Source organism: Saccopteryx leptura, chromosome 5 (genome assembly GCF_036850995.1).
Source record: "Saccopteryx leptura isolate mSacLep1 chromosome 5, mSacLep1_pri_phased_curated, whole genome shotgun sequence".
Lineage (NCBI taxonomy): Eukaryota > Metazoa > Chordata > Mammalia > Chiroptera > Emballonuridae > Saccopteryx > Saccopteryx leptura.
Genome location: NC_089507.1, coordinates 97,157,165 through 97,180,856, shown reverse-complemented (window position 1 = coordinate 97,180,856; position 23,692 = coordinate 97,157,165). Strand labels below are relative to the sequence as shown.

The 23,692-nt window shown below is 44.3% G+C and overlaps 1 protein-coding gene across 2 annotated transcripts in view; it reads left to right on the top strand.

Moving 5' to 3' along the window:
- The window catches only part of ADARB2 (adenosine deaminase RNA specific B2 (inactive)), a 472,028-nt gene that overhangs the window by 368,613 nt on the left and 79,723 nt on the right, over positions 1 to 23,692 (top strand). For both annotated transcript variants that reach the window (XM_066385234.1, XM_066385233.1), the window contains one exon: positions 19,340 to 19,454. In XM_066385234.1, the coding sequence (XP_066241331.1) occupies positions 19,340 to 19,454 (115 nt within the window). The remainder of the gene's footprint in view (positions 1 to 19,339; positions 19,455 to 23,692) is intronic.

The following is a 23,692-nucleotide window of genomic DNA, read 5'->3' as shown; positions in this document are numbered from 1 at the left end:
GAGCTTGGCCTCAGAGCAAGAACATTTTGTCTAATTAAGGGTTTAAATAGGCTGTATAGTAGAGTGATGGTTATTGATCCTGAAAAAGTAATTTATGTAATGTTTTCTATTTTTTTCTAAACATTTTACTTGAACAAACATTTATTTTGTGACTAGTGTGATCCTATGCTCTGTGGCTGACAGTAGAGGCCCCTGTCCTCAAGCTCCTCTTAACCTAGTTGAAATTTCCTGTTGGACAGATTAGAAATCACAGGAGAAATCACACAACGTTCACATCAAGCCCAAAGCGGTCACATTTCATGCCGTAAGCACAGACAAGCAGCAGTCTGGGTTCTGGGAGGAAGCAGCACAGTCATGGCAGAAGCTCCCACGAGGACCATGTCCAGGAAGGAGGCAGACCTGTGAAAGGATAGGCCATTGCAGGAATGAAACGGTCAGAGCAGAGCCCGGACCTCGACCTGGGGCCCAGAGCAGTCGTACTGAGTAAAGGCAGACCCAGCCTGGGGACCTGGACCATCGGCACTGGGGCTGTCTTGCTGAGATGTCACTGCCTATGGTACAAAGGGCAAAGGGTAGAAAAGATCCTTCACTGGAAATCTTGTTGGGTTAATGATGAGAATGGAAATTGTGGAAGGAGGAATTGTCACACTCTACCGGGAATAAAATGGGTTTACTTCCTCTTACACATCTATGCTCCAGCACTCATCTAGTTGCCATGGTAACCCTGTACTGGCTCCCACCCCCTTATGAGGTTTTCCAGAACTTTCTCCACCTGGTCACCACCAACTCCGTGCCTCTAAAGTAGAATGAGCTTACCTCATGACTTAGTGCAGCTAACTGTCCCTAGGTGAAGGTCCAGGTTTGGGGCAGGAGAGGTGCAGAGGGTGCTAAGAGTAGGCAGGCTCAGAAGAGGGAGGGAAGCATGCTGCTCCAGGCTCATGGAGCAGCCCCAACCCCTCAGGTGCCCAGTGGGGGTTCCGCCAGCCAGGCACCAATGGGATGAGGCACAGGCTGTGGGCAGGGAACATAGAAGGTAAGCAGGTTGTTGTGCTAAGTGACTGCATGAAGTTTGAGACAAGCCCTCATGGCCACATGCCAACAGGACATCCTGCAGGGCCCACAGCCGGCACCCTGGTGGCAAAGTAGCAGAGAGTTAGGAAGGGGCACAGACACTGACCAACATCTAATGTCACCCAGCCAGAGAGCTAGTAACACAGGGGCCCAGTGAGGCATCACACCACACGTCCCCAGAGCAGCTAACAAACCCATCTGTGCTGCTCGGAGAGCCTGAAGACCTGATGACATCATTTGTCACAAGGGTGCTTTATTCTCTCTCCAACTCCGAAAGACATCCGTCATGCATGTGAGGAAGCCAGAGAAAGTGAACAAGAAATAGAAAAACAACTCCCTTTTTATTGCAGATAAAAGGACTTTGTGGGAACTTTAAATCCAATTCTGTTTCAGAGTCCAGGTGTCTTTGGCCCAAGTTGCCAGTCCTGATGGCTGCTGTCCACCGGGCTTTGCTGAGGGAAGGAAGGCACATCCGCTCTCTGTGGCCACATGCCCAGCAGAGCAGGGCTCTGCCCTGAGGCTCTCCGGAGGCAAAAGAATTGGCCCAGGGGAGATCACGGGGGCATATGAGGTCACCTCCTCTGTCTCCCACGCCCAGACCAGCTGGACGCATGCCTAAGGCAGACTTATTTCAGTCCACTTGACACCTGCTCCTACAACTGCAGAAATTCTTCTGAGTAGTGGTGACCAGATCCAAGTCTTAGAGGAAGTTCATGGACACGCAAAGAGAATATCCCTGAATTTTCTTAGTCTGCATTTATGATAGAAGAGGGCTGGACAGAAATGTCAGATTCTAGAGGGCTGAAAAGTGCTTTCCGTACAGGCTGGCAGACTCTGACATGAGCCCTGTGACATTGTCTTATCCACCTTCTTAGAGCATACAAGGATCCACCCCAAATCACCCCTCAGCCTTCTCTTTGCCAAAACAAACACCCCGCTCCTTGGCCATTGTGGCTGCTCTGCCACCCTCAGACCTGTTTCACCTGTACATTTAAATCTAATAAAAACCTATTTACCATTCAGTCCAAAGAGTTTATGTCAGGCTTCACCAGAATACAACCAATGGAGTTGCTTTGATTTCGCAAATGCGAAATATTCCCAGCTAAAAGAGGCTGTACTGTTTCATTTGTCGTGCTTATTTTTTCCATGTTTATTGAGTTCCATGACCTGGCAAGCCCCTTGTTAAGTCCAGAGACAAATTTGGAGACTTCCAACAGCTTTCACATCAACCACTGGGATGTAAACAAACTATCAAAATAAATTGCTGGAGCCTGACCTGTGGTGGTGCAGTGGATAAAGCATCGACCTAGAAATGCTGAGGTCGCCGGTTCGAAACCCTGGGCTTGCCTGGTCAAGGCACATATGGGAGTTGATGCTTCCAGCTCCTCCCCCCTTCTTTCTCTCTCTCTCTCTCTCTCTCTCTCTTTCTCTCTCTCTCTCTCCCTCTCCTCTGTAAAATGAATAAATAAAATAAAATAAAATAAAATAAATTAAAAATAGAAAAAAATAAATAAATAAATAAATAAATTGCTGGAAAACCTTCAGGGTTTTCTACATATGTAATCATGTCAACTGCAAACAGAGGTATTTTTATTTCTTCATTTCTCATTTGAATGGCTTTATTTCTCTTTCTTATATGATTGCTCTGTTGGAACTCCCAGTTCTGTGTTGAAAAGGAGTGTCTGGAGTAGACATCCTCGTGTGTAATTGTATCTCAATAAACGTGAAAATAAAAGAATAAGAAGTTGGCCTTCTCTCCTTGTACTGGGTTGTAGAGGAAAAGCTTTGGGTTTTTCTCTGATTATGTTAACTGTGGTTTTTTTCCTATATGGCCTTCATTGCGTTGACATAACTCCTTCCTTCTACACCAATTTGTTGAGAGAGTTTTATCGTAAATGAATTTTGAGTTTTATCCAATAGTTTTACTGCATCTATTTTGATGATCATGTGGTTTTTATCTTTCATTCTGTTATGCGTTACATCATATGGATAGATTAACGTATGTTGAATCATCTTTGCATCTCAGGAATAAATCCCACTTTATCATTGTCTTTTTTAATGTGCCATTAAATTTGGTTTGCTAGTATTTTATTGAGGGTTTGGCATCCATGTTCAGGAATATTGACCTGTGGTTTTCTTTTCTTTCTCTGCTTTGGGTATCAGGGTCATTATAGCTTCATAAAATAAGTTTGGAAGTATTCTTTTGTTCTATCTTTTGGAAGAGTTTTAAAAGAATTAGTGTTAGTTCTTTAACTATTTGGTAGAATTCATCAATGAAGTAATCTTATACTGAAAAATTTTTTAAACATTTTTAAAAATTGAGATAGTTGAGAGATTTTTGATTACTAATTCAATCTTTTCATTTGTTATTTTTCTATTCAAGCATCCAATTTCTTCTTCATTCATTTTAATAGGTTGTAAGTTTTTAAGAATTTACTCATTTTTCACCAGATTATCCAATTTGTTGGTATATAACTGTTCATAATAATTTCTTATGATACTTTTCATTTCTGAGCCATCCACTGTAATGTCTCTTCTTTCATTTCTAATTTTATTTATTTGAGTCTTTGCTCTTTTTTTTTTCAGTTAAGCTAGCTAAGAATTTGTCGGTTTTACATTTTCAAAAAAAACTTTTTGTTGACTTTTTTCTGTTATTTTTCCATTCTCTACTTGATTTATTTCTGCTCTAATCTTTATTATTTCCTTCCTTCTGCTAACTTTGGGCTTAATTTGTTCTTTTGTTTGTTTGTTTGAGATGTACAGTTAGGTTATATATTTGAGATCTTTTTCAATGTTGGCATTTATTGCTATAAACTTCCCACTAGTAGGTGTATTTTCCCTAGTGTATACCATGTTGGCAGCATTTTTTAGATACTGTGTTCTGATGTTTGGTAGATTGGGTGTATTAAGTGCATTTTTGACTTACAGTATTTTCAACTGGCAATGGGTATATCTGGCTATAACCCCACTGTAAGTCAAGGAGCATCTGTAGGTTGTGTCTACATAGACCACTTTATATCTAAACTATTTGGGATCCTACAGCTTCTTGAATCTGTATGTCTATTTCCTTCTTCAGATTTGGGGAATTTTTTGTCATTATATCTCTAAATACACTTTCTGCCTCTCTTTCTTTCTCTGTTTCGTCTGGACTCCCATAGCACATATATTGCTCCATTACGGAGTCCCATGAATTACATAAGCTTTCTTCACTCTTTCTCCTTCTTTTTTCTCTTCCTCTTCCTCTGACTGGATAATTTTTAATGACTTTTTCTAAGTTCACAGTTTCTTTACCTTTTTGTCTATGTTATTTTGTTTTGATTTTTGTTTTTTGTTTTTTCACAGATTCTATTCTTGAGCAGGTTTGTGGTTGAAGCTCTCTATTACATATATTTTTTCATTATATTCATTGTATTCTTCAGCTCCAGAATGTCTGTTTGGTTCTGTCTTATGATTTCTATCTCTTTGTTAAATTCCTCTTTTTGTTCATGTCTTGCTTTTCTGATTTTATTGTCTATCTCTATTTGCTTGTAGCTCATTGAACTTCCTTAAAATAATTCCTGACAACTCAAAGTTGTCAGGAAATTCACAGACCTCCACTTCTTTGGGGTTTGTTACTGGAAATGTATTGTTTTCCTTTGGTGGTGTCATGTTTCCATGATTGTCTGTGTCCCTTGTACCTTGTGTTGATGTCTGTGCATTTGAAGGATTAGTCACCTCTTCCAGCTTGAAGGACTGTCTGCTGTGGGGAAAGGCCTTCACTTTCTGGTGGGTGCAAGGCTGCCAACCACGTGACATGTGCTGTTGTGCCAGGTTTGGCACAGGTTCTAGGGGGTGTGATAGCACTGGGTCCAGACCACATGTGTGCAGCAGTGTGAGTCCAGGGCATGGGGAGGAAATGACCTTCTTGTTTGTGGAAGTTCAGCTGAAAGAACAGGCATTTACTGGGCCATCTCTCTCCTGTGTACTGACTACAGGAAAACAGAGCTGGAATCATGCTCTGGTCGCCCATCCCTTGGTGAGCTTGAGAAAATCCTCAAGGCTGGTCCAGCCTGGCTTTAGTCAGTACCTCAGACGCATTGTTTGGAATTATTTAGTAACTTCTATCTGCTTCAGTTCTCCTCTCTGGAGCCTATTTTCATGGTAACAGAAGCTGATTAAAGGCCAAAGTCATAGAACAAAGGGTTTGAGAGTTTCTCCTTTATGGTATTCAAAAATGAGTGTGACATGGACTTCAATGGTAATGTCACAAAACAGGTATTAGCATTCTTTATTACTTAGGCAGTAACTTAAAAACTTCTCTTAAATTTAATAAATGCTGGAAGAGTATATATTATATCCTTTATGGAACAACTACTTTTTTCATTGGGAATCTTTTTCTCTTTATGCACCGAAGTGGTTCTTCTTGTTTATGTCTTTTTAAATCCAGATGAACTCAAACAACCATAAATCAAACCCAAACAAAGGACCTCATCTGTTAGCATCCTCATATTAGCACACTAATGAGAATTTAAAGATTCTAATTAAACCCAGATGCAAACTATCTTCCTGAGTATATCAGAAAGCACCAGTTTAGCAAAAACAGAAATATTACATTTTTCTAATTCAGTTTTAGTTTATTTTCTACATTTTATTGTATTCTAATTTGAAGTTGATTATTAAAGCAGGAACTACTGCTCATATGTGTAAACAGATTTGTGGGTGTCTAACAATTTAGGTAATTGTGAATAACTATAAATTTACTTATCAGTACGTAGATATACAGATATCTCTGTACATAGCCTTCAACCCTCAACTATTCAAGGTAATGAACATGGCTTGAATCTCTTAGGCTTTTCTGAAATACTCAGTTAGTAAAAAGCCCTTGGAACTTCTGACATTATGGACAAGAGCCCAGATGTTAAACTAGAATTTACACACCTGAATTTGAATCTAATCCTGATTAGATGGTTGAGTCAGCTGTAACAAGTCAGCTTATCTTTCTCAGCTGGGCTGCTTCCTCACAAAATGCTCTCCCCCTGACGCCTGTTTCCTAGGGAGCAACCCAGGGTCAGCTCTAGCTGCTGGTTTAGTCCCTTTACTCCTCCACCTACATGTCTCATAATAATCCAAATTCTGGAGCCCCTTTAGCCCTCTAATCCCTGTCCACTGGAGGTGCTTATAGGCTGGACGATGGCTGGGCTAATTCACAAAATAAATAGCAACAAGCAGAGAATATGATTCATTTTTCAGACATGTGGGGAAAGGGAAAAAAAGGTCAGTTCCCGATATTGCTGAATCTTTGTCACCAACATAGTACAACCTGATCATATAACTATGCCCCCTTTTTCTTTTATTTAAAAAAAAACTTTTCTTTATTTTCCATTTCTTTAATGTATATCAATCATGTAGAATTTTAAAATGCCAATAATACAAGATTAAAAATGCCTTTGTGTCTCTAAATTTGGAATTTATGAATGTGACCAGCCCCTAGCCTGTCTATTAAAATCCATCCCATTGTACATATTGGGGGACCTTTTGATCCACAGGCAAAGAGTTCTCTTGTTCCGCAAACGACCTACGGTTTACAGCCCAGCCCTAGGGGCACACAGGTGAACCCTTGCTTTCCTGCTCCTGGATTTGCTCGGTTGCTTTCAGCATAATCGGAGGTAGGAGTGAGGATAGTGCTCTTTTGCTGAGAGGCTGAACTTGGTGGGACTACAGAGTAGCACTGCATGGGGTGAGGTCTGCACAGACCAGAGGGGGGGAGCCAGCCTTAGGGCTGGAAAGAGGAAGTAGGACACCAGCCACCTGGAGGACTGGCTCACTGAGAGAAGATGACAAGATGGGCTATTATTTCACCACATGTGCAGCTCATGGTTCTGGGAAAAAGAAGTCAGTCTTTCCAGTTTTCTGACCCCAAAGGTGGTGGTGGGGATCCACTGGACTGCCTGTCACAATCACCCTGGTCATCCCAGCTCAGACACCCCTGAACCTGACTGGCTTTCCTCCCTGGGTACTTTTGCAGATAGAGAAAACTCCCCCCACACCATGAATTGTCCTTCAGCTCCTCTCCTGGCTTGTTAAAGCTCAGGAAGGAAGATCTTACTCCAGGGGAGGATGGTGGTGGGGACCTTGCTGTGGAATCTGCAGGGGGAGAGAGACTGAGCTCAATCCTGAGTACAAGGTGGGCAGTGTGCACTTACACGCAAGGAGCAGGTGGGGGTCAGTGGGTGAAACTCACTAGGAGGAAACATCAGGGGTATGAGGACCTCCCAGAACTCCTGCTGCAGACAGACCATGTGATCAGACATCACCTGGGGGTGGTGAGGATGAGGAGTTTGACCATGTATCAAGGGTGGGGGCTGGACTCTTGCTAAAACTGGACAATGCAGAGAGAAACACGAAAAGCCCGGAAGACAGGCCTGGCTGAAAACAGCTCAGAGGAGCCTGAATAGAGTTTAGTCAGTTAGAATATCTTTGTCACAGGGGGTTTCAAACTTCAGTGTGCATTGTGCTCACCTGAGCAGCTTGTGGGAAATGCCAACACAGACTGCACTGCCCGAATTCTTATTCAGGGGATCCGGGAAGAGGCCTATGGACCCAAAGTAGGGGCTCTTCTGCCAGGAGCGGCCGCCTGCCTCCCCCAGAAGACCTTCTCCAATCACCAAGCATCATTTGCTCCCTAAACAACTGCAGTAAGGCAGTCATAAAATCCACACTTGTGTAAAGGGCAGAATTTCACATTCCCTGCCTGTCATCTCTACGACTGCATTTGTGTTCATCAGGCTGACAGTGCTCGTTGTGACCTGAGAACATGTCGTTCCTGGAGCACCCACCATCCTTGTCCCCTGCGGTGTCTCTCCGGAGGCCTCCCAGTGGTTGAACACATGCCCTGGGGTCTGACCCGACTTGTGTGTCCCTAGCGAGTAAGTTTACTTCTCTCAGCCTCGGCTTGTTCGTCTGTAAAATCGGCAGTAAGAGTACCTGCCTCCCCGGGTCATAACATCAAGTAAGGAAATGAGACGCATGGGGCATCTAGCAGCTGATGTGCAGTTAGCCCTTGAGAAACACCAGCCACCATCTATCACACAATGTTTCATGCTTCCTGGTTGCTGTTAAGGGCTTTTTTGTACAGAGGACCTTGCCTTGCCGCCTCTGTATTTCATTACTGTCTTGCTCAATCAGTTTTGATTGATACTTTTCCCCAGGGGACAGGCATGGTGGTGGAATCAAAGTGAATATGCTTGAGAAACAGGCTCCATTCTGGCTTCTCTCCAGGCCATTGCGGACACAGCCAAGCTTCCCACAGCAAAGGCTCTGGTGGCACCTGCCAGTCCCGTTCCAGCTTTTCTTCCAGGGCTTCCGAGGCGTGTGCCTGCAGACGCTCCCGGCCAGTGGACACGGCGCGGCACACTGCGTGTCCACGCTGACACTGTGCCTGCTGGGGTGAGACACCATCACCAAGCGTGATGAGGGCGATGTTCATGTCAACAGTCACCAAATAATGCGGCTAGAGTATGAAATCAGAGAGGACAGAACCCAAAGTCAGAAAACCATGTTCAGGCAGCCAAGTAGCCAACAGTGTGAAAATAAACATCATTTGTTTAACATCTGAATGCACCTGTGCCAAAGATATTGTCTTCCCGGTTTAAAAAATAATAATTAAAGTTGATAAAAATCAAGTAAATTGTTTAACCTGGGAACATTTCCTCACGTAAAATTGATGTTTTCACTACAATGACTACGTGAGGCAGCTGAAGTGTATGTGATCGCTTTAAGATCCCCTGTATACTGTTTCTGTGTCTGGGGGCGTGGATTACCACTCGCATATGCAGCTGTCTGGGCTCCTCGCTAGTCGGGTCCCTTTAGCATGCACTACACGGGGCGGGGGCAGCAGGGCTGAGGGCAAGGGGGTGGGGGCAGGGGCTGGGTGGGAGAACACGCAGCATCACAAGAGAGCACCTTCAACACCCCTGTGCGCAGCACGCTCGCGCCTAATTGTATCAGAACATGTCCTCTAACAGCTCACTACTGAAACCTTAATCTCACTGATGATGTAAAGAAGTGGGAAGCATTTCTACATTATTTCTAAGAAACTTTGTGTTTGCACAAGTTTGTACAATAATGATGACAACAGTTAAAACTTGAGTACCAGATACTGAGTACTGTAATAAGCATCTTATATTCTCAATCTCATTTCACTTGTAATAATCCTATGATGTAAGCACTACTCCTATTTTAGAGACAAAAAAACCAAGGCCTGGCCCTGGCCGGTTGGCTCAGCGGTAGAGCGTTGGCCTAGCGTGCGGAGGACCTGGGTTCGATTCCCAGCCAGGGCACACAGGAGAAGTGCCCATTTGCTTCTCTACCCCTCCGCCGCGCTTTCCTCTCTGTCTCTCTCTTCCCCTCCCGCAGCCAAGGCTCCATTGGAGCAAAGATGGCCCGGGCGCTGGGGATGGCTCTGTGGCCTCTGCCTCAGGCGCTAGAGTGGCTCTGGTCGCAACATGGCGACGCCCAGGATGGGCAGAGCATCGCCCCCTGGTGGGCAGAGCGTTGCCCCTGGTGGGCGTGCCGGGTGGATCCCGGTCGGGCGCATGTGGGAGTCTGTCTGACTGTCTCTCCCTGTTTCCAGCTTCAGAAAAATGAAAAATGAAAAAAAAAAAATGGAAAAAAAAAACAAAAAAAAACCAAGGCCTGAATAATGCTTTCATTACCCTGCTATCAAGTAGATGCGTCAGAATTTGAATCTGGAACAGCATTACTTCAGAGTACCTGGTTTTAAGTCTTCAGCTGAGTAACCCTGCACAGTCTTAACTCTGTGTTAGTCACTTTTGCTGTATAACAAACCTCACTGAAATGCAATGGCTTAAAACAACACATCATTCATTTTACTCATGCACCTGCCATTTGCGTGGGCTCAGAGGGATGGTGCCCCTTTGCTCCACATGGCACTGGGTGGGCAGCACAGCATGGTGGGGGGCCAAAGATTCCTTCCCAGAGGGCCAGTTTCCAGCCTCAAATTGGTGCTGCCTGTTGGTTGGGTTCCAAAAGGAGCACCCAGGAACTAGACATATAAGTGCATGGTGTTTACAACACTTAGAAGTCACCTGCTAACATTCCTTCCTTATTTTGCGGTTGGACGAGTCTCCAAGGAAGGGCACAGAGCCGACCGCTGGATGGGGACATATGGAGGTCACTGCTGAGATGAGTGGCAGGGTGGGTGACATTGGCACAGCCATCTTTAGAAAATGCCATCTGCAAAGTATAGTGCCTCTGAGCCGCTGGGATCCACAGCCCATCCAGCTGAAACCCCTGAGCTGAGAAACAGCCACAGAAAGACCTTTGAGGGGCCTCATGTTGCTCCTTATCAGCCTTCATTGCTCCCAAACCACAGGTCTGGTCGAGCCCACCAGGCCCTCGCTCCAGCACCATCACTGACATAGCTCCCTATTGCCTGGAAGAAGCCTTCCCAGTTTTGTCTCCATCTCCGGTTACAGTCTCTGTGAGCTTTCCCGCTTTAAAGAGAACGTGTTATCCAGAGACGGTCAATGGAATACTGTAGGTCTCTATGCTGAGAATCAGAATTGTGGACTTCAGGGATAATTATTATCATGCCTTTTACACATGAGGAAACCGACGACTCAGGACACTAACTGTGCATTGATGGTTGCACAACTGGGAAAAAATGGTGGCAGAACTCAAGCCTGGTTCTTCTGATTCCAGGTTCGGGGCTTTATTCACAATTCCATGGCAACAGTTAAGAGTTGTCATTTTTCATGCCTTCTTCCAAATCTGTTATTGGCCTCTGGGTAGTTTGAGACAAAGAATAATTAAAGAGTCAGATCATTTGAACTATGTGGTTGGACATTGGTTTTCACCAGTCCCTGACTTTGAAATTAATGAGGCTTTATTGCCACTGCCAGCAAACAGGAGTCATGACCAAGACCTAGAGACAAACCTCTCTGTGGAAACATGAAAGAATAAGTCGTTAGTTGAGGAAGAGTATCTCCAGTCCGCTGGGATTACTTCTGAGGCCTTGGCTTACTGGTGGCTGGATGACATTTCCAGCAGCAGTTCTTCAGCCTTCTGAGTTCTGGGTGGGGGCCCCGGGGGAGGGAGTGGGGGAGCCAGGAGTCGGCCGTGCTTTATGGAAGATGCGCTCTAACCAGCCTGGCACAGGACCCTCGCTCCAGTGCCGCCCACCATCCCCAGGCCCTCACCACCCAACTCCTCAGAGTGCACTGTGCTCCACCACGCACTACAAAACCAAGTTTGAAGAAGGGATCACAGAAACTGGAGCAGCACTGGTCCCGATTCTGTCTCGCCCACCCACATGCAAATCTAACCTTTTTGGTATTCCAGCATTACGAACCCGGGGACAGGATTTCCACAGGAAAATATTTACTGAAGGATTTCTCCTTCATAATCTATCGATTTTAATATCCTTACCACTTTGGCTGAATGTCAATTTTACCCTGAGGACTGCCACTGCAAATTTGAACACATTTTATTTATTTATGGCATTCAAAATATTAGTGTTGGAAATGAGTAAAGCCTGAGCCTTTCGGTGTGGCTGCATAAAGTTTATTTTTCCTATTTGAATAATGCTGGTAATTTGCCATGGTAATTGGGGCCAACAGGCAGCATGCGGACCACAAGCAGAACCTAAAGTAGCATTTTGGTTTAGTTTTTCCGTTAAGTACCATAATACACAGCTCATTAAAGACAGGGCCATCATCCCCACTTAACCTTTGGAACCAGAAGCACCTGATTATCACCATCATTTTACAGCAGCCAAATCCTCTCTCCTTTGATCAGTTCTATTCCAAACGTCCAGCCAGTGCCAACTTGTACACAATCAGCATCAACACTGCAGCTCTCGGATGGAGGCTCATCGGGCTGCATGAAGGCACTTGGGCTGTCACTGCAGATTCTGCAAGCCTCCAGACCCAGTCCCAACGGCACTCCTCTGTCCCTGCCCTGAGAGAAGCTCTGTGAAGCTTCCACGAGAAGGAGCCTCAGTGGGATCACAGCGCCAACTGCCTCATCCCCGGTCAAATGCTCCAAGAGGCTGGGAATGATGTGTGAAAGACATAAACCCTTTCCTGATACCCAGGGACCCTTGAGAGGCATTTTCTAAGTTACTAAATCACCAACAATAATGAGGACACCTGAATAGCTCTCTTTCGTAGTTAACAAAGAATTTATGCTGCAAATGACTCTACTGCTCATTATTCGGGATTTGGGGAATAAGTCTTCAGAGCCTTTTTGTGCAGGGCTTGTACTACAAAGCTGGTCTCCCACCTGTTCCTGGGTCTGGGCTCCTCTGTCCGCAGCAGGAAGCAGAAATGTCCAGTTGGATAGATCACCCTGCCTGAGTGGCACAGCCCTCCGCTTACTTCCTATGCTGATGTGCCCCTGGTGCTTGGCAGTGCTGGGCCCAAGGAGACAGATGAACTTGGCCTGGAACTAGGTCCTCTGCTCTCTCCCCAGTAGCCTTTTCAGTTTAAGTTCTCATGACTGCTCTGCATGAATCCATCACTCAAGTTATATCAAACTACTCACTGCCTAACCCAGAAATAGATTGTTCAGCCTTTGAATTTCTTTAAACCATGACTCCTCAAGACTTTTCTGCCCTTTTAATCTCTGCCAATATTGATTATGAGAGGTATGCAGGCCCACGGCAATCTTTGTCTCCTCCTCCAGGAAGCCCTCCCTGACTGCCCCAACCAAAGCCACTGCTCATATGTGACCTCAGCCACATGGAGGACACGCATCATAGCTGCCTACACTATAATTAAGTCACATGATTGTTAACAGAATAGAGCTATGAAAGCCCCTGCCTTATGTGAGAGTTAACCGCAACAACACACAAAGCATTAAGAACATATCTGGCAAGTAGTGACCCTACAATAACATTGGCTATAATCACTATTATCCACAGAGTCGATAGAAGTATTGACCCTTTGTCCACAATGGGGAGAACTACAGTATATCACATATTTATGGTATATGTAAGAGAAAGAAAAGCAACTTGCTTAGGTTGTACCTAAAAGGACACAGCATGTAAGTGCTGTCAGGGTATGGAAGGAACATGACTACCGTGGAAGCCAGTACAGGGCCTGGAAGTGAACCTTTGCAGAGAAAGGAGGTTGATTATCTACCATTTATGACGTCCGGTGGACAGACAGGAAACACACGTCTGCAGGCAGCATGGCCACTGTCACCAGACCTGGCCACAGGCCCCAAATAAAAGGCTGTTAAGTGAGGATATGGGTTGCTCATAATACATAGTGAGATGTTTATGTGCTCACCATCAGGGGAACGTCTCACGTTAATTTAGAAAGTGACAATACAATACAGCTCGGCCCGTGTGCCCTTTAAGTTGAGTGGTTTGCACTTATCCATCCTCGAGACTGGCCAGACTCTTCGCAGCCCCAGGATGGACCCTAGAATTTGAGTTTATAAATCTAATCAGAGATATGAGTTTGTTTTGAGCACTGTAGCTGCTTCTACCATGAACCAAGTGCCAGGTGGGGAAGAAAAGCAGATTATTTCAGGGTCTGATTAGTTGAGTTTGCAGTAACCCAAATGGAGTGTATATATTAAATTCTAAGTGATTAAAACATAAAAAAATCCTCAGTGTTAAACCAGTAAGTATATGTCTCCCAACATGAACTCCCAGTCTGGCTTTTAACTCCCCATGTCATCAATGACAATATCATTTACATACACAAACCCAACTATGAGAAGCTTCTTGCAATCATGTATGTGATTTAATTAGAAACCAATCACTTAGCATGGCAGTGCCGCAGGAGCTGAGGGGCTGGGAGGGGCTGTCACCGGTGGTGTCACTCAGGAAACAGCAGGACACAGAGCAGAAACATTGAAGGCTGCGTTTCTCTGGGTGTCTCCAAACCCAGAATACTTCTAACTCCTCAGAGACTCCCTGAGTCCCTGTAACAGATGCTCTGACTTTGATGGAGATGATTAGTCATGATTTCTCTCCCTTCAACTTTTAAAACCAGAGAAACTAAGGGTGATAGTTCAATACGGAAACCTTCCATAAATTCTCCCTCACAAAAACACAAGCCAGACTTTCCAAAGCAGTCTTAGGAAGCAGTGCTGGTTAAATATCAAAAGATAAATCTTTTCCCGCTAACAAAATATCTCTCTACATTTTAACTGGAGAGTCCACCACCCAAAGCAAGAGAAGTTAAAGAGATCGTTGCTTTTTACTTTTTACATTCACCTTTATAAAATGTTAATTGAGAAATATGCTTAACATAAATGTCAAGGACCCCTAAAAATGAATAAAGAAAAAAGGATACAGGAGAGGAGATGGATAACAGAAAGGTCCCCATCGAGCATTCCTTGTTCAGAGGGGAGAGAGAGCAGCCGCCCAGCAGCTCAGCATCCAGCCCACCCCATGGACCTAACCTTGGGACGGGGTGCCTAGGAAAAGTACGTAGGGTTCTGGGGCAACATTTCTGCACACCACTCAGAGCTGCCTCTGAGCCCAGCCAAGCCACCTGTCCTTGCCACCAGCCACCACTCAGGAGCCCTTTGTGGAGCACAGTCTTGCAGGGGGGTTAGATCCTTAGAACAAGTCCTGGAGTGGTGGGTCCCTCATTTCTCCACCTGTGCGACATCAACTGGCATAAAAGCAGGTCAGCAGATGGAGCTTTATGTATACTTTCTGTTGCATAATTCAATCCACCAGCTATGAACCAAAAAAAAAAAAAAACTAAACCTTCCTTGTATGAAGTCCCAGTAATGGCTATTTACATATGAAGAATGTTTTTATCTGGCAAGAGAACTGTGCAGAGCAGCTGACCCATGATGTCCGGGGCCCGTACCACAGCCTTTATACAGAGAGCTTCTCCCAAGCCTGAAGAGTCCATTGGTCAGCTGGTCACCGGGATCCACCACGCCTGTTGAATCGGCTCTAGATCAGCTCTAGATCAGGATCCACCTGACCTGTCAGGTCAGCTCTAAGTCAGCTTATCATCTAGATTCATGCCTGTTGGGTCAACTCTAAATCAGCTGATCATCAGGATATACCATGCCTGTTATATCAATTCTAGACCAGCTGATCATCTGGATCTGCCATGCCTGTCCCAGCAGTTGTGGTGTATGGTGCAGAGCATTTACTATTCATAATAAAGCACAAGAATTTGTGCACTATTTGCTTTTTCTTAATTGATTGTCAGGTTTTATTTGCATTTTATAATAGATTCCTCTCTTTCTCTATTACTCAGAGTAAATAATGTTGTTGCTCTAACCTACAACCTCAAAAATCAGTGACTTAACATGAATAATCCTACACAGTTGTCAGCCGGTGGGTGACTCAAGGCTCTGGCTCCCCCACGCAGAGGTCCATTCCTGAGGTCTCGAGGGGTAGGCCTCTACATGGACCCTTAGTTTTTAGGGGTCCTTGACATTTATGTTAAATTTATGTTAAACACATTTGTCTGTATCCAGCCTGGGTGAGGGAAGAGAGAAGTGAGGGCTCGAAGGGTGAGGGAGTAAGCAGAGAGAGAAACAGGTGCACTTAATCCTTAGCGTATCGTTTCATTACTGGGAAGGATGTTTGCTCGTGTGACATCATGTTTCCTGTGTTTGTCTCCCAAAATTCAGGTGGAAGCCCCAGCCTGCAGAGTGGTTGTATGTTGTTGGACAGTGAAAACTCACTCCAACTTAATCACTAAGGAGGTGATTAAGTTAGATAGGTCATGAGGGTGGGGTCCATCGTGGTATTAATGTCCTTGTGTAAGAGGAGACTTGAGAGCTGGCTCGCTGTCTCCACACACCCTGAGAAGAGGCCACGTGAGCTCAAAGCCGGATAAAGAGGACTCATAGTGAAACCAGCCCTGCTGGCACCATGATCTGAACATCCAGCCCCTAAACTATGAGAAATAAATGTCTCTTGTTTAAACCACCCAGTCTGTGGTGCTCTGTTATGGCACCTGAGCAGATTAACAGTGTTAGTATCAGAAAAAAAATACTGACAATAACTGGTGAAGAAAAAATAACCAATTTTTTCCTGAAATTTTAACCCTCTCCCAGCCGTTTGTGTGTCCCTTGGGCTGTCTTTGAGATTGTCACTGCATCATCTTTCTCATCAGGAATAAGGGACACACTGAGTCTCCTTTGCATCTCTAAGTGATGGAGAGTGGTCTCTGGGTTTCCAAATAAAAGGGGGTGTGTGTGTGTGTGTGTTCTATCTTATCACTTTAGTGGTTTGGGGCGTCCTGTTCAGAGGGCCCTATAAGGCCCTGTCAGGCAGACACAAAGTGACAAGCTGTCTCTTATATTGGCAGTCTCGTCACTTTTGGAACATTAGAAAATCTCATTTTAAACAGAAGGCAAAGGACACTTGAAGGACATTGAGAGCAGCTCCTTGTGCCCACAGCACGTGGGGGAAGATGCCCGGCACCTTGAGACGTGACCGGAGGTGGAAAGGACACGAGCTCCGCCCCTGAGGCACTTACATCTCAGGGAGGAAAGGTGACCACACCGTGAGCCACTAGAATCTGTCCCTTGAGAGCAACCACCTGGATGTGGCAGCCACCCCACTGGGGGAGGTAGTACTGTTATTCAGGTCCCCGTGTTCACACCAGCAGCAGAGTGGCTAGATGATGCCAATCAGCAGTGTGCAACGGAGCCCGCCAGAGAGGAGACAGCGCTCCCCCCATGACCGGAGAAATGCACGTCTGCCGAGGAAGGCCGGGAGACCCGCTTTCCTGCCAGGTCATCGCAGATGTCAGCATCCACAGGGCCTTTCTGGACCCCTGGACTGGGGGGTGCCCAGGAAGGGACCTTCTTCCCCACGATGTGGCTGCAGAGGTGCGGGGCTGGGTCTCACCACCAGTCCTGTGAGGACGGTGCTCACAAGCCCTGCTCCAGAGGCAGGTGCTCCTCAAGGCAACCTGGCTCTCAGATTCTGGGCAGCCTGGCCACTCCAGCCCCACTCACAGAAGTCCCTCAGTCAGAGGCCCTATGTCTTGGGTCTCTCCTGGCCCCCACCTTGCCCGCCCAACCTGAAGGATGACTTACTGTTTTGTTAGGGAACCATCTTTAAAACAGGAAGGATAAGCTCCCTTCATGGTGGGGGCTCCAGGGCACCATGAACCCTCCTACCTCGTGTTCACACCTGGTGCACATTCAATCAACGGCAGCCATTAGGACCACTGATGTCATGTCCAATGACAATATCTTAAGAGGAGACAGCAGAATAGAGGCACAGACAAAGGAGAAGCCATGTGAAAAAGGAGGCAGAGATGGGAAGGATGTCACCACAAGTCAAGAGACACCTACAGCCCCCAGAGGCTGGAGGAGGCAGGAGGGAGGGACACCTTGATGGTGGACTTGTGACCCAAGACTCTGTGAGAACAAGTTCCTGCTGTTCTAAGTGGCCCAGTTTATGGTCATTTCTCTCGGCAGTCCCAGAACACTCGCACACAGATGTCAGGGACATGTGCACATCCTCTACATGTAACCTCAGTTTCCAGGTCACAAAAGGACAAGACAGCCTCCAAGATTTATCTCCAAAACCCTGTGACTCTGTGACTCCCTCCCCGAGGTGAGGCGTCTCTCCAAGCAGCCTAGGTTCCTTGGGAGCCAAGTCGGGGAGAACCCAAGACACACAGCAGTCCCCACACAGCTGGCCACTGTCTCCAGCTAGCCGGGCCTGAACCATTAAATGCAGGAAGTAAGATGAAGTCACACCCTTCAGGAAAGCTTGCTTTGCATGTCATCTGTCACTTACAGGTTTCCAGAGCGGCCAAAGCATCGCAGGGAAAGTCCCCAAACCGCACAGGCGCTGGGAGAGGGGCTCTGGCCCTGCTCCCCTGCTCTCTATCCGAATAGCAGCAGTGAGAAGCCTCATGCTGTTTCTGCAGCACGTTTTGAGTTTCCAGGAGGCAGGCCTGTTTTCACATGAACATGGGGTTTTTAAAACTATTTTCCTGTCGTATCTTTACTTACCTGAGACCTGTTCTCATCTGTAGCACAATATCCAAACCTGTGTGGTTGGACAGTGAAAACCCATTCCAACAAAAAATTACCTGTTGGCCCACCTTCTGGATAAGTGGATATTGTGATTCAGCTGCACAAAGATTCAGTAATGCCAGCAGCACCAGGAAATAACAGTTACGGTGGTGACAGTAATGGCAGTTGTAGAAGAATAGCCGGCATTGTTTCTGAGCACATGGACCAGAGGCTTCATGCTGAGCATTTAAGATGCATCAACGCATTTAATCCTCACAAAAGCATCTCGGATGGAAATAAAGAGGATTACCTTACAAATTAGGAAACTTGGCCCAAACTGATTCGCACCAGGTTTCTCTGAGTCAAAGGCCTCTGAAAGTCACTGCCACCCAGCTGCCTCCCACAAAACCTAGCAATGGGCCATGTGCAGGAGAAGTGCCACTTATCAGTCATTGGCCAGGTGGAACAGAGAAAGGGAAACGGCAAATCCACACGGTCTGGGCGATACCAGCCATGTTATTTCACATGTGCTGCTTTAACAGACATACAAGGTCACTTTAGGGAAACCCAACAACCAAGATTTTATCAAATTGGTGTGTGTCTGTCTTTATGTGTGTGTGCATGTGTGTAGGCATGTGTGTGCTATGTAGATGTACTCTCCGAATATATGTATGTACATATGTGCAGGTATGTATTGTGCTGTGTGTGCATATGTATGTAGATGTGCATGCATGCATCTGTGAATGCATCTCTGTGTGCATGGGTATGTGTGCACATGTGTGTGATTGTACATGTGCACATGTTCAGAAACATGAAGGGAGAGGTCCTGAGTGAGCCATAGAAAGTAGTTCAGCCAGGAGAGTCCCTGAGACAAGTGGAGTATTGTAGAAACAGGCTCTGCAAAACTCAGCTGAAAGTGGGAACCGATAGCCCCGTGTCGGCGGGCCCCAGGCTCCCCTCAGGATGCGGCTGAGCTTGCTCCTCAAAGAGGCAGGAAGAGGGAGGACGCACACGTGGACACATTTCCCTGCAAAGTTCTGCTCAGGCACAGGCAGGCTCTTACCCAGGGGCGAGCTGGGGTTTAATTCCTCAGAATCAGGGCCCATCGTCGATCCAGTGTACTTGACTCTTTCCCAAGGCCAGGGGGTCATGGAACAGTGCATGTGGGGGAGGGGGGGGGCACTGTGTGACAGGTGACCTCCAGACTCTGCATGTGAGGACATGGCTTTGAGAAGGAAAGAAAGACGTGAGTGTGAACTGCTCAGCATCAAAGCCGCCCGGTGCTTGTGTCTTGCAGGAATTTGCCGACTCTGTGTACCAGATGGTCACACAGAAGTTCCGCGAGCTGACCGTGGGCCTGACGTCCATGCATGCCCACCACAGAGCACTGGCAGGGATCGTCATGACCAAAGGTAAAGCCTCATGTTTTTGCTGTGGGATTCTCATCTCAAGGAGGTGAAGTTGGCAGTTGCCTGATCTTAAGAAACAAAGGATTCTCTTTTTCATCTGAAGGAAAACAAAAGTAGACACAGAGAGATCAGTGACAAAGTGTGTGACCAGCAAAACCACCGGGCTGGTGGCTGTGTAATTATGCCTCCTAAAAACAGGCTCTGCACAGGCTCCTCTCAATTTCCAGGAAAGGTAAGCTAAGGACCTGGCCAGTCCCGTTGTTTTTAGGCTTTATCCCACATCTCGTCATCAAGAAGAGTGTGCAATGCTGCAGGAAACTGGAAAAGCTGGGATGCCAGGCCATTTGATAAGTCACGTCAGGCTTGTGGGCAAGGCTTCTTCTCTTCCCTCTCTCTCTCTCTCCCTCCCCCAATGGGATTCCTCTGTGCACAGAAGAACAGCCCAGTCTAGAGGATCCAATTCCCTGAGAATTGTGAGCCCCTTCCACAAGGGTTCAGACCCCCCAAGAATCCTATCACAGGACACTGAATACAGCCCTTCATGCCAGGATGGACGTCCATCCTCAGGCACAGATAAATGAACCAAAGTAAGCTGTCGACACCAACAGTCAAGGTCGCAACTGTTTTTCTAAGTCAGGTGGGAGAAAACAATGGTTGAATTTAAGCAGTTAGTATTACTGAGAAAATTACTGACCTATTCATAATAACTAAACAACTGGTATTTGTTTTTCTGTTTTTGTTTGTTTTTGTGTTTTTTTATTAATTTTACTAGGGTGACATCAATAAATCAGGGTACCTATGTTCAAAGAAAACATGTCCAGGTTATCTTGTCAATCAATTATGTTGCATACCCATCACCCAAAGTCAGATTGTCCTCTGTCGCCTTCTATCTAGTTTTCTTTGTGCCTCTCCCCCTCCCCCTTTCCTCTCCCTCCCCCCACCCCGTAACCACCACACTCTTATCAATGTCTCAATGTCTCTTAGTCTCATTTTTATGTCCCACCTACGTATGGAATAATGCAGTTCTTGGATTTTTCTAATTTACTTATTTCACTTTGTATAATGTTATCAAGATCCCACCATTTTGTGTAAATTATCCGATGTCATCATTTCTTATGGCTGAGTAGTATTCCATAGTGTATATGTGCCACATCTTCTTTATCCAGTCTTCTATTGAAAGGCTTTTTGGTTGTTTCCATGTCTTGGCCACTGTGAACAATGCTGCAATGAACATGGGGCTGCATGTGTCTTTACGTATCAATGTTTCTGAGTTTTGGGGGTATATACCCAGAGGGATTGCTGGGTCATAAGGTAGTTCTATTTTCAGTTTTTTGAGGAACAACCATACTTTCTTCCATAATGGTTGTACTACTTTACATTCCCACCAACATTGAATGTGGGTTCCTTTTTCTCCACAGCGTCTCCAACATTTGCTATTACCTGTCTTGTTAATAATAGCTAATCTAACAGGTGTGAGGTGGTATCTCATTGCAGTTTTGATTTGCATTTCTCTAATAATTAATGAAGATGAGCATCTTTTCATATATCTGTTGGCCATTTATATTTCTTCCTGAGAGAAGTGTCTGTTCATGTCCTCTTCCCATTTTTTTATTGGATTGTTTGTTTGTTTGTTGTTGAGTTTTATGAGTTCTTTGTATATTTTGGATATTAGGCCCTTATCTGAGCTGTTGTTTGAAAATATCATTTCCCATTTAGTTGGCTGTCTGTTTGTTTTGTTCTCAGTTTCTCTTGCTGAGCAAAAACTTCTTAGTCTGATGTAGTCCTATTCATTTATTTTTGCCTTCACTTCCCTTGTCTTTGGAGTCAAATTCATAAAATACTCATTAAAACCAAGGTCCATGAGGTTAGAGCCTATGTCTTCTTCTATGTACTTTATTGTTTCAGGTCTTATATTTAGTTCTTTGATCCATTTTGAATTAATTTTAGTACAAGGGGACAAACTGTAGTCGAGTTTCGTTCTTTTGCATGTGGCTTTCCAATTTTCCCAGCACCATTTGTTGAAGAAAAAGATTTTCTTTTCTCCATTGTGTGCTGTTGACCTCTTTATCAAAAATTATTTGATCATATATATGTGGTTTTATTTCTGGACTTTCTATTCTGTTCCATTGCTCTGAGTGTCTATTTTCCTGCCAATACCATGCTGTTTTGATTGTCGTGGCTCTATAATATACTTTGAAGTCAGGTATTGTAATGCCCCCAGCTTCATTCTTTTTCTTTAGGATTGCTTTGGCTGTTCGGGGTTTTTTATAATTCCATATAAATCTGATGATTTTTTGTTCCATTTCTTTTAAAAATGTCATTGAAATTTTGATGGGAATTGCATTAAATTTGTATATTGCTTTGGGTAATATGGCCATCTTGATTATATTTATTCTTCCTATCCAAGAGCAAGGAAAATTCTTCCATCTCATTGTATCTTTTCGATTTCCCTTAACAATGGTTTGTAGTTTTCATTATATAAGTCCTTTACATTCTTTGTTATGTTTATTCCTAGGTAGTTCATTTTTTTGTTGCAATCGTGAAGGGGATTATTTTTTTGAGTTTGTTCTCAAATGTTTCATTGTTGGCATATAGAAAGGCTATGGACTTTTGTATGTTAATTTTGTATCCTGTGACCTTACTGTATTGGCTTATTGTTTCTAGTAGTCTTTTTGTAGATTCTTTGGGGTTTTTGATGTATAGGATCATATCATCTGCAAAAAGTGATACCTTTAATTCTTCTTTTCCGATATGGATGCCTTTTATTTCTTTGTCTTGTCTGATTGCTCTGGCTAGAACCTCTAGCACCACATTAAATAAGAGTGGAGAGAGTGGACAACCCTGTCTTGTTCCTGATTTAAGGGGGAAAGCCTTCAGTTTTGTGCCATTTAATATGATGTTAGCTGATTGTTTATCATATATGGCCTTTATCATGTTGAGATATTTTCCTTCTATACCCATTTTGTTGAGAGTCTTAAACATAAAATTATGCTGTAGTTTATCGAATGCCTTTTCTGCATCTATTGATAAGATCATGTGGTTTTTGTTTTGTGTTTTGTTGATATGGTGTATTACGTTAACTGTTTTACATATGTTGAACCATCCTTGAGACTGTGGGTGAATCCCACTTGATCGTGATGTATTATTTTTTTAATATGTTGTTGTATTCAATTTGCTAGTATTTTGTTTAGTATTTTAGCATCAGTATACATTAGAGATATTGGTCTGTAGTTTTCTTTTTTTGTGCTGTCCTTGCCCGGTTTCGGTATGAGGGTTATGTTGGCCTCATAAAATGTGTTTGGAAGTATTGCTTCTTCTTCAATTTTTTTGGAAGACTTTGAGTAGTATAGGAACCAAGTCTTCTTTGAATGTTTGATAGAATTCGCTAGTATAACCGTCTGGGCCTGGACTTTTATTTTGGGAAGGTTTTTAATAGTTTTTTCTATTTCTTCCCTACTAATTGGTCTGTTTAGGCTTTCTGCTTCTTCTTGACTCAGTCTAGGAAGGTTGTATTATTCTAGGAATTTATCCATTTCTTCTAGATTGTTGAATTTAGTGGCATAAAGTTTTTCATAGTATTCTACAATAATTCTTTGTATATCTATGATGTCCGTGGTGACTTCTCCTCTTTCATTTTGGATTTTGTTTATATGAGTTCTTTCTCTTTTTTCCTTGATAAGTCTTACCAAGGGTTTGTCAATTTTGTTGATATTTTCAAAGAACCAGCTCCTTGTTCTATTAATTTTTTCTATAGTTTTTCTGTTCTCTAATTCATTTATTTCTGCTCTGATTTTTATTATCTTCTTTCTTCGGCTGGTTTTGGGCTGTCTTTGTTCTTCTTTTTCCAGTTCCTTAAGGTGTGAAGTTAAGTGGTTCACTTGGGCTCTCTCTTGTTTATTCATATAGGCCTGAAGTGATAAAACTTTGCTCTTATAACTGCTTTTGCTGCATCCCATAGATTCTGATATGTCGTATTGTCATTTTCATTTGTCTGTATATATCTTTTGATCTCTGCACTTATTTCTTCTTTGACCCATTCATTTTTTTAAAGTATGTTGTTTAGTTTCCACATTTTTATGCCGTTTTTTCCTCTTTTTTGCAGTTGAATTCTAGTTTCAAGGCTTTATGATCAGAAAATATGCTTGCTACAACTTCGATTTTTCTGAATTTGCTGATGTTGTTTTTATGGTCCAACATATGGTCAATTCTTGAGAATGATCCTTGTACACTGGAGAAAAATG